Raw genomic sequence first — 12,500 nt, 5'->3', positions numbered from 1 at the left:
CAATAGAATTAATAAATACAAGGTAAAAGCCTAATCAAAAAGGTGGGTCTTAAGCCTGCTCTTAAATATCTTGTGACATTGTGTCCTGACTTTTGGAATAGTAGGAGACAGGAGCCGGAGGATCTCAGGGTTCGCCAAGGTTTGTAGGTAGAAAGCAAATCTGAAAGATAAGAAGGCCCAAAACATAAAAAAAACATTCGTAACCATAAGAAGAACCCTGAAATTGACTCTGAAGCAGCCAATGCAACGATTTTAAAACTGGGGTAATGTGGGCCCGCCTTCTTGTCTTTGTCAGGACAGGAGCAGCTGAATTTTGGAGTAATTGTAAAAATGCACTAACTTTTTTAGGAAGACCAGAAAGCAGGGCGAATGTGAATAATGCTGTATAATAGACTGTATTTATATTATTCCCATGTGAATAGTGCTGTATAATAGACTGTATTTATATTATTCACATGTGAATAGTGCTGTATAATAGACTGTATTTATATTATTCACATGTGAATAATGCTGTATACTAGACTGTATTTATATTATTCACATGTGAATAATGCTGTATACTAGACTGTATTTATATTATTCACATGTGAATAATGCTGTATACTAGACTGTATTTATATTATTCACATGTGAATAATGCTGTATAATAGACTGTATTTATATTATTCACGTGTGAATAATGCTGTATACTAGACTGTATTTATATTATTCACATGTGTATAATGCTGTATAATAGACTGTATTTATATTATTAACATGTGAATAATGCAGTATAATATACTGTATTTATATTATTAACATGTGAATAATGCAGTATAATAGACTGTATTTATATTATTCACATGTGAATAATGCTGTATAATAGACTGTATTTATGTTATTAACATGTGAATAATGCAGTATAATAGACTGTATTTATATTATTAACATGTGAATAATGCAGTATAATAGACTGTATTTATATTATTCACATGTGAATAATGCTGTATAATAGACTGTATTTATGTTATTCACATGTGAATAATGCTGTATAATAGACTGTATTTTTGTTATTCACATGTGAATAATGCTGTATAATAGACTGTATTTATGTTATTCGCATGTGAATAATGCTGTGTAATAGACTGTATTTATGTTATTCACATGTGAATAATGCTGTATAATAGACTGTATTTATATTATTCACATGTGAATAATGCTGTATAATAGACTGTATTTATGTTATTCACATGTGAATAATGCTGTATAATAGACTGTATTTATGTTATTCACATGTGAATAATGCTGTATAATAGACTATTTATGTTATTCACATGTGAATAATGCTGTATAATAGACTGCATTTATATTATTCACATGTGAATAATGCTGTATAATAGACTGTATTTATGTTATTCACATGTGAATAGTGCTGTATAATAGACTGTATTTATATTATTCACATGTGAATAATGCTGTATAATAGACTGTATTTATGTTATTCACATGTGAATAGTGCTGTATAATAGACTGTATTTATATTATTCACATGTGAATAATGCTGTATAATAGACTGCATTTATATTATTCACATGTGAATAATGCTGTATAATAGACTGTATTTATATTATTCACATGTGAATAATGCTGTATAATAGACTGTATTTATGTTATTCACATGTGAATAGTGCTGTATAATAGACTGTATTTATATTATTCACATGTGAATAATGCTGTATAATAGACTGCATTTATATTATTCACATGTGAATGATGCTGTATAATAGACTGTATTTATATTATTCACATGTGAATAATGCTGTATACTAGACTGTATTTATATTATTCACATGTGAATAATGCTGTATAATAGACTGTATTTATATTATTCACATGTGAATAAGATTAAAGATTAAAGTACCAATGATTGTCACACACACACTAGATGTGGTGAAATAATGCTGTATAATAGACTGTATTTATGTTATTCACATGTGAATAATGCTGTATAATAGACTGTATTTATGTTATTCACATGTGAATAATGCTGTATAATAGACTGTATTTATATTATTCACATGTGAGTAATGCTGTATAATAGACTGTATTTATATTATTAACATGTGAATAATGCAGTATAATAGACTGTATTTATATTATTCACATGTGAATAATGCTGTATAATAGACTGTATTTATATTATTCACATGTGAATAATGCTGTATAATAGACTGTATTTATATTATTCACATGTGAATAATGCTGTATACTAGACTGTATTTATATTATTCACATGTGAATAATGCTGTATAATAGACTGTATTTATATTATTAACATGTGAATAATGCAGTATAATAGACTGTATTTATATTATTCACATGTGAATAATGCAGTATAATAGACTGTATTTATATTATTCACATGTGAATAGTGCTGTATAATAGACTGTATTTATATTATTCACATGTGTTTATTGTTTATTGTGAGCGAACTGTGGTGCTGAATTCCCCCCAGGGATCAATAAAGTACTTTCTATTCTATTCTAAATTAGTAGTTAAACTATTTTATTTACTAAGTCATTTTGAAAATTAAATACACATTTCCGTTGAGTTGCTTATTAAAAAAATCTTATAAATTAAATCACATTTCATTAAAGTTTTTTTACACTAATGCTTGCGTTACCGTTGTCCACCACAAGATGTCAGTAAAACACAGCAAATCAGACGAGGGTTTGTGTTTATTAAAAGCGCCAAACTAACATAAAGCTCCAAACGTGCTATTTCACAGCTCCTTTTCTTCATCTAAGCGATGTTGAGTCATACTTTTTTTTTGCCACATAGACAAAAAAAATGTATGATGATTATCGTGTTTCCTTCTATAAGTATGTGTTTGATCAGCATATTTCCCTTCCTTGGTTGACGAAACAGGATGTTTCATTGATGACGTCATGAAACAATCATTCAGCTTCCGCTGAGCTTTTTTTTCCCCCCACGTGTTGCAGCACAACACCATGACGCGGATGATGATCACGTGGGCAAAGACAGGAAGTGCGGTGGCGAACCTCAGTAAGACACGCCCCCCCCCCGCCGCAGTGGACTTCCGGCCACAACATTAGGTACATCTGTACACTGTAGTTTAAACCGTTCCCTCAATAGGGACTGCATGGATTAGTCTGTTCCAGGGTCAAACTGTGGCCTTGTTTAACTCTTTTGTTATATAGACGATCTTTGACAAGTGTATGTTTTTAATTTAGGGCCTTAAGAAACAGTTTTTACAGCACAGCACTCCTGTTGTATAGAGGATCTCTGACTTAAAACAGCACACACACTATTCCTGTTAAATACATGATCTTTGACCAAAAAAACATTTTTTTTTAAATTTAAGGCTTTAAAAACAACATATTTTTCTTGTCCTATAGAGAATCTTTGACTGGTGTTTTTTGTTGTTGGTCGGTAAAAACAGCACAGCGCACTTGTCAAATAGAGGATCTTTGACTCTTGCAGAAAATTCATTAACCAGCAGTGCTCTCATCATTTAGAGGATCTTTGACTAGCACCTTTGCAGTAAATTCTTTAACCAGCACTGCTCTCGTCATTTAGAGGATCTTTGACTAGTGATTGTTTTGTGTGGTAGGTCCTTAAAAACAGCACGGTGCTCCCGTCATGTAAAGGATCTTTGCTTTGTGTTTTTTGTCTCAATGTCATTAAAAACACCACATCACTATTTTGTTGTATACAGTAGATGATCTTTGACAAGTGTATGTTTTTAATTTAGGGCCTTACACAACAACAGAATGCTCCTGTTGTATAGTCTAGTGTTTTTACAGCACAGCACTCCTGTTATATAGAGGATCTCTGACTTAAAATACATGATCTTTGACAATTGTTTTTTTAATTTAAGGCTTTAAAAACAACATATTTTTCTTGTCATATAGAGAATCCTTTTGTTGTTGGTCAAGAAAAAGAGCACAGTGCGCTTGATATATAGAGGATCTTTGACTAGTGTTTGTTTTGTGTGATAGGTCCTTAAAAACAGCACGGTGCTCCTGTCATATGAAGGATCTTTGACTAGCACCACAGTGTGCTCCCATCATATCAAGGATCTTTGACTTGTGTATTTTTTTTTCAATGTCATTAAAAACAGCACAGCACTATTTTGTTGTATAGATGATCTTTGACAAGTGTATGTTTTTAATTTAGGTTCTTACAAAACAATAGCATGCTCTTGTTATATAGAGGATCTAGTGTTTTTACAGCACAGCACACCCGTTATATAATACATGATCTTTGACAATTGTTTTTTTTAATTTAAGGCTTTAAAAACAACAGATTTTTCTTGTCATATAGAGAATCTTTGACTAGTGTTTTTTGTTGTTGGTCGGTAAAAACAGCACAGCGCGCTTGTCATATAGAGGATCTTTGACTAGTGTTTGTTTTGTGTGGTAGGTCCTTAAAAAGCAGCATGGTGCTCCTGTCATATGAAGGATCTTTGACTAGCACTCTGGCAGAAGGTCCTTAAAGGCACCAGACCGTGCTCCTGTTGTAAATGACAAGAAAATTGTTTTGTTTTTAAAGCCTTATATTAAAAAAACAATTGTCAAAGATCATGTATTTTAAGTCAGAGATCCTCTATATAACAGGAGTGCTGTGCTGTAAAAACACTAGATCCTCTATATAACAGGAGCATTCTGTTGTTTTGTAAGAACCTAAATTAAAAACATGCACTTGTCAAAGATCATCTATACAGCAAAATAGTGCTGTGTTGTTTTTAATGACATTGAAAAAAATACACAAGTCAAAGATCCTTGATATGATGGGAGCACACTCTGGTGCATTTAAGGACCTACTGCAAGAGTGCTAGTCAAAGATCCTTCATATGACAGGAGCACCGTGCTGTTTCTAAGGACCTACCACATAAAACAAACACTAGTCAAAGATCCTCTAAATGAGGCGAGCATTGCTGGTTAAAGGGTTTACTGCAAGAGTGCAAGTCAAAGATCCTCTAAATGACGAGAGCAGTGCTGGTTAAAGGATTTACTGCAAAGGTGCTAATCAAAGATCCTCTAAATGACGAGAGCACTGCTGGTTAAAGGATTTACTGCAAGAGTGCTAGTCAAAGATCCTCTATTTGACAAGTGCGCTGTGCTGTTTTTACCGACCAACAACAAAAAACACTAGTCAAAGATTCTCTATAGGACAAGAAAAAGGTGTTGTTTTTAAAGCCTTAAATTAAAAAAAAAAACAATTGTCAAAGATCATGTATTTAACAGAAATAGTGTGTGTGCTGTTTTAAGTCAGAGATCCTCTATATAACAGGAGTGCTGGGCAGTGAAAACACTAGATCCTCTATATAACAGGAGCATGCTGTTGTTTTGTAAAGCCCTACTTTAAAAACATACACTTGTCAAAGATCATCTATAGAGAATCCTTGACTAGTGTTTTTTGTTGTTGGTCGGTAAAAACAGCACAGTCGTATAGAGGATCTTTGACTAGTGTTTGTTTTGTGTGGTAGTTCCTTAAAAGCAGCATGGTGCTCCTGTCATATGAAGGATCTTTGACTAGCACTCTGGCAGAAGGTCCTTAAAGGCACCAGAGTGTGCTCCCACCATATCAAGGATCTTTTTTTTCCAACGTCATTAAAAACAGCACAGCACTCTTTTGTTATATAGATGATCTTTGACAAGTGTATGTTTTTAAATTAGGGCCTTACAAAACAACAGCATGCTCCTGTTATATAGAGGATCTAGTGTTTTTACAGCACAGCACTCCTGTTATATAGAGGATCTCTGACTTAAAATACATGATCTCTGACAATTGTTTTTTTAATTTAAGGCTTTAAAAACAACAGATTTTTCTTGTCATATACAGAATCTTTGACTAGTGTTTTTTGTTGTTGGTTGGTAAAAACAGCACCGCGCGCTTGTCATATAGAGGATCTTTGACTAGTGTTTGTTTTGTGTGATAGGTCTTTAAAAACAACACGGTGCTCCTGTCATATGAAGGATCTTTGACTAGCACTCTTGCAGTAGGTCCTTAAAAGCACCAGAGTGTGCTCCCACCATATCAAGGATCTTTGACTTGTGTTTTTTTTTCCCAATGTCATTAAAAACAGCACAGCACTCTGTTGTTATATAGATGATCTTTGACAAGTGTATGTTTTTAAATTAGGGCCTTACAAAACAACAGCATGCTCCTGTTATATAGAGGATCTTTTTTTTTTTTTACTGCACATCACTCCTGTTATTTAGAGGATATCTGACTTAAAACAGCACACACACTATTCCTGTTAAATACATGATCTTTGACACACAAAAAAAAAAAAATTCATTTAAGGCTTTAAAAAGAACATATTTTTCTTGTCCTATAGAGAATCTTTGACTAGTGTTTTTTTGTTGTTGGTCGGTAAAAACAGCACAGCGCACTTGTCATATAGAGGATCTTTGACTAGCACTCTTGCAGTAAATCCTTTACCCAGCAGTGCTCTTGTCATTTAGAGGATCTTTGACTAGCACCTGTGCAGTAAATATTTTAACCAGCGCTGCTCTCGTCATTTAGAGGATCTTTGACTTGCACTCTTGCAGTAAATCCTTTAACCAGCAATGCTCTCGTCATTTAGAGGATCTTTGACTTGTGTTTTTTTGTGTGGTAGGTCCTTAGAAACAGCATGGTGCTCCTGTCATATGAAGGATCTTTGACTAGCACTCTTGCAGTAGGTCCTTAAAAGCACCAGAGTGTGCTCCCGTCATTTAAAGGATCTTTGCCTTGTGGGTTTTTTTTTTCAATGTCATTAAAAACAGCACAGCACTCTTTTGTTATATACAGTAGATGATCTTTGACAAGGGTATATTTTTTATTTAGGGCCTTACACAACAACAGAATGCTTGTATTATATAGAAGATCTAGTGTTTTTACAGCACAGCACTCCTGTTATATAGAGGATCTCTGACTTAAAACTGCACACGTACCATTCCTGTTAAATACATGATCTTTGACAATTTTTTATTTTTTTATTTAAGGTTTTAAAAACAACAGATTTTTCTTGTCGTATAGAAAATCTTTGACTAGTGTTTTTGCTGTTGGTCGGTAAAAACAGCACAGCGCGCTTGTCACATAGAGGATCTTTGACTAGCACTCTTGCAGTAAATCCTTTAACCAGCAGTGCTCTTGTAATTTAGAGGATCTTTGATTAGTGTTTTTGCAATGTGTCATTAAAAACAGCACAGTGCTCTTGACATATAGAGGATCTTTGACTCGTGTTTTTGCCGTAGATTGTTAAAAACAGCACACCATTCCTGTTATGTAGATGATCTTTGACAAGTGTTTTTATTTTTTTATTTAGGGTTTTAAAAGCAATAAATTGCTCTTGTCATACAGAGGATCTTTGAACAGTGTTTTTGCTGTAGGTTGTTAAAACAGGACACCTTTCCTGTTATATAGATGATCTTTGATAAGTACTGTTTTTTTTAGTAGGGCTTTAAAAGCAACAGAATGCTCTTGTCTTTTAGAGGATGTTTGACTAGTGTTTTTGCAGTTGGTTGTCGAAAATGATCTTTGACAAGTGTTTTTATTTTTTATTTCAGACTATAAAAGCAACACGGTGCTTTTGTTATATAGAGGATCTTTGAAAAGTGTTTTTACAGTTGGTCTGTAAAAACAGCACAGCACTCTTGTTATATAGAGGATCTTTGACTAGTGTTTTTGCAGTTGGTTGTCGAAGATGATCTTTGACAAGTTTATTTTTTATTTTTTTAAGACTATAAAAGCAACACGGTGCTTTTGTTGTATAGAGGATCTTTGAAAAGTGTTTTTACAGTTGGTCGGTAAAAACAGCACAGCACTCTTGTAATATAGAGGATCTTTGACTAGTGTTTTTGTAGTAGGTTGTTAAAACAGAACACCATTCCTGTTAAATAGATGATCTTTGATAAGTTCTGTTTTTTTAGTAGGGCTTTAGAAGCAACAGAGTGCTCTTGTCTTTTAGAGGATCTTTGACTAGTGTTTTTGCAGTTGGTTGTCGAAGATGATCTTTGACAAGTGTTTTTATATTTTTTTTATGTAGGGTTTTAAAAACAGCAAATTGCTCTTGTCATACAGAGGATCTTTGAACAGAGTTTTTGCATTAGGTCGTTATAAACAGCACAGCCCTCCTGTTCTATAGAGGATCTTTAACTAGTGCTTTTGCAGTAGGTTGTTAAAACAGGACACCATTCCTGTTGTATAGATAATCTTTGATAAATTCTGTTTTTTTTAGTATGGCTCATGTCTTTTAGAGGATCTTTGACTAGTGTTTTTGTAGTTTGTTGTTGAAGATGATCTTTGACAAGTGTTTTCATTTTTATTTTTAGGACTATAAAGCAACAGAGTGCTTTTGTCATATAGAGGATCTTTAAAAGTGTTTTTAAAGGTGGTTGGTAAAAACAGCACGGCACTCTTGTAATATAGAGGATCTTTGACTGTGCTCTTGTCATATAAAAAAATCTTTGAGTGGCGTACTTTAAAAACAACACGGCACTCCGGTCATATAAAGGATCTTTGTCTAGTGTTTTTGCAGCGGGTCGTTAAAAACAGCACACCATTCTTGTTGTATAGATGATCTTTGACAAGGGGTTTTATTTTTATATTGAGAGCTTTAAAACAATAGATTGCTCTTGTTATACAGAGGATCTTTGAACAGTGTTTTTGCATTATGTCGCTATAAATAGCAAAGCCCTCCTGTCACATAGAGGATCTTTGACTAATGTTTTTGTAGTAGGTTGTTAAAACAGGACACCATTCTGTTATATATATGATCTTTGATTAGTTAAGTTTTTTTTAGTAGAGCTTTAAAAGCAACAGAGTGCTCTTGTCTTTTAGAGGATCTTTGACTAGTGTTTTTGTAGTTTGTTGTTGAAGATGATCTTTGACAAGTGTTTTTTTTTTTTTTAGGACTATAAAGCAACAGAGTGCTTTTGTCATATAGAGGATCTTTAAAAAGTATTTTTACAGTTGGTTGGTAACAGCACACCATTCTTGTTGTATAGATGATCTTTGACAAGGGTTTTTATTTTTTTATTGAGAGCTTTAAAACAATAGATTGCTCTTGTTATACAGAGGATCTTTGAACAGTGTTTTTGCATTATGTCGCTATAAATAGCAAAGCCCTCCTGTCGTATAGAGGATCTTTGACTGTTTTTGTAGTAGGTTGTTAAAACAGGACACAATTCTGTTATATAGATGATCTTTGATAAGTTCTGTTTTTTTAGTAGAGCTTTAAAAGCAACAGAATGCTCTTGTCTTTTGAGGATCTTTGACTAGTGTTTTTGTAGTTGGTTGTTGAAGATGATCTTTGACAAGTGTTTATTTTTTATTCTTAGGACTATAAAGCAACAGAGTGCTTTTGTCATATAGAGGATCTTTAAAAAGTATTTTTACAGTTGGTTGGTGACAGCACACCATTCTTGTTGTATAGAGGATCTTTGACAAGGGTTTTTATTTTTTTATTTAGAGCTTTAAAGCAATAGATTGCTCTTGTTATACAGAGGATCTTTGAACAGTGTTTTTGCATTATGTCGCTATAAATAGCAAAGCCCTCCTGTCGTATAGAGGATCTTTGACTAGTGCTTTTGCGGTAGGTTGTTAAAAAAGAACAGCGCAGGGCTCCGATGTATAGATGATCTTTGACAAGGGTTTTTATTTTTTTATTTAGAGCTTTAAAGCAATAGATTGCTCTTGTTATACAGAGGATCTTTGAACAGTGTTTTTGCATTATGTCGCTATAAATAGCAGAGCCCTCCTGTCACATAGAGGATCTTTGACTGTTTTTGTAGTAGGTTGTTAAAACAGGACACAATTCTGTTATATAGATGATCTTTGATAAGTTCTGTTTTTTTAGTAGAGCTTTAAAAGCAACAGAATGCTCTTGTCTTTTAGAGGATCTTTGACTAGTGTTTTTGTAGTTTGTTGTTGAAGATGATCTTTGACAAGTGTTTATTTTTTATTTTTAGGACTATAAAGCAACAGAGTGCTTTTGTCATATAGAGGATCTTTAAAAAGTATTTTTACAGTTGGTTGGTGACAGCACACCATTCTTGTTGTATAGATGATCTTTGACAAGGGGTTTTATTTTTTTATTGAGAGCTTTAAAGCAATAGATTGCTCTTGTTATACAGAGGATCTTTGAACAGTGTTTTTGCATTATGTCGCTATAAATAGCAAAGCCCTCCTGTCACATAGAGGATCTTTGACTGTTTTTGTAGTAGGTTGTTAAAACAGGACACAATTCTGTTATATAGATGATCTTTGATAAGTTCTGTTTTTTTAGTAGAGCTTTAAAAGCAACAGAGTGCTCTTGTCTTTTAGAGGATCTTTGACTAGTTTTTTTGTAGTTGGTTGTTGAAGATGATCTTTGACAAGTGTTTTTTTTTTTTTAGGACTATAAAAGCAACAGAGTGCTTTTGTCATATAGAGGATCTTTAAAAAGTATTTTTACAGTTGGTTGGTGACAGCACACCATTCTTGTTGTATAGATGATCTTTGACAAGGGATTTTATTTTTTTATTGAGAGCTTTAAAACAATAGATTGCTCTTGTTATACAGAGGATCTTTGAACAGTGTTTTTGCATTATGTCGCTATAAATAGCAAAGCCCTCCTGTCGTATAGAGGATCTTTGACTAGTGCTTTTGCGGTAGGTTGTTAAAAAAGAACAGCGCAGAGCTCCTGTTATATAGATGATCTTTGACAAATGTTTTTTTTTGTAGGGCTCTTGTCATGTAAAGAATGTTTCTCTTGGGTTTTCAATATTAGACTTTAAACATACTGTAGTGCATCTGTCTTATATATACTTTTTTGTAGTAGGTCTTTAAACACAGCAGAGTGCTCCTGTCATATTAAAGGATCTTTGGATTTTTATGTGACTTTGGGGCTGTATTGCTCCAGAAAATGTTGGTCAAATATGAAATAATAAAGATAAGATTGGGTTAGTAAAGGTTGCTCTGTGGTTAGACGCCATCAACGCCGTGTTTGTGACCTCTGACCCCTCCCCCAGCTGCATGAAGGTGTTGTGACATTTCCACTTACATGTTTTCATTCTGGCATCCGCCCATGCGGTGATACATCTTCCACCGCTGCCTTTGTCAGCCGTCTGGGGTTAGGAGACGTGATCAATAGGCGCCTGTCATCAATAGCATCCATGCTGGCTCCAGCAGCAGGAACAGGAACAGGAACAGGAACAGGAGCAGGAGGAGGCGGGGCCATGAAGCCACTAAACAGTCCCACATGTTCACCAGCATGAGCGGGAAGCATCCAAATACTGGGAGGACAGGGAAAATACTCACCAACTGTTGCATATCTTAGGAGGACTATCGACAACACCCGCGTAGAAGAAATAGTTAATACACAAAAAGTGGAGCACGTGTATCCTGGTGAACATTTCTGCACAAATGTTCCTCCCCTCTCCCACAAGTCTTCCAAAAACTATCCAGTTGTGCCCCCTGATGAGATAACATTCTTTACTAATACACAATTTTTCATTACCTATTTTAGGGCATTTTGTTTACAAAATGTACGGTTTTTTTACCGGTCTAAAAATAGAGTTACGACCAAAACAAAAAAAAACAACATTTTTAAACAACAAAAAAATATATTTGATCAAAATCAAAAGTGTTTGTTGCAGATAAATATTTGTGTTGCAAATTGTTTTTGTTTTGGTATCTAAGGATATTTGTCTTTGGTATTTTTCATCCTAATGTGTTGAGGGCAGAAGTAGTAAACAATAACGTTTATATGGCCACAAACAAAAAATTTATTTGCAATTAAAAAAAACCATATATATATATATATATGTATATACATAACATATATATGTATATACATACTGTATATATATACAAAAAATATAAATTGAATTTAAAGAATTTGAAAAATTATATATACTATAATATATACATATTATGATTTATTATGATATTTATATCTTTATATATATATATATATATATATAAATAAAATAATATACATAATAATTATATACCTGTTATATGTATACTATGATATATATATATATATATATATATATATATATATATATATATATATATATATATATATATATATATATATATATGGTTTTTTATGATTATTATTATAATTTGTTTTATTTGCAAATAAAATGTTTTGTCTTTATATATATATATATATATATATGTATATATACATATATATATATATATATACATATATATATATATATATATATATATATGTATATATATATATATATATATATATATATATATATATATATATATATATATATATATATATATATATATATATATATATATATATATATATATATATATATATATATATATATATATACATATATAAATAATTAATATACATAATTATATACCTGTTATGATATGTATACTATTATATATATATATTAGGGATGTCCGATAATGGCTTTTTGCCGATATCCGATATGCCGATATTGTCCAACTCTTTAATTACCGATACCGATATCAACCAATACCGATAT

At 32.5% G+C, this 12,500-nt stretch overlaps 1 protein-coding gene across 1 annotated transcript in view; it reads left to right on the top strand.

Moving 5' to 3' along the window:
* LOC133652645 (inactive phospholipase C-like protein 2) overlaps positions 1–12,500 on the top strand; it is a 357,479-nt gene that overhangs the window by 115,345 nt on the left and 229,634 nt on the right. Inside the window, exon 21 of the mRNA XM_062051612.1 lies at positions 2,982–3,045. Within this exon, the coding sequence (XP_061907596.1) occupies positions 2,982–3,045 (64 nt within the window). The remainder of the gene's footprint in view (positions 1–2,981; positions 3,046–12,500) is intronic.

This window comes from Entelurus aequoreus, linkage group LG06 (assembly GCF_033978785.1).
Source record: "Entelurus aequoreus isolate RoL-2023_Sb linkage group LG06, RoL_Eaeq_v1.1, whole genome shotgun sequence".
Taxonomy (NCBI): Eukaryota; Metazoa; Chordata; class Actinopteri; order Syngnathiformes; family Syngnathidae; genus Entelurus; species Entelurus aequoreus.
This window is presented reverse-complemented; position numbering and strand designations above follow the sequence as displayed.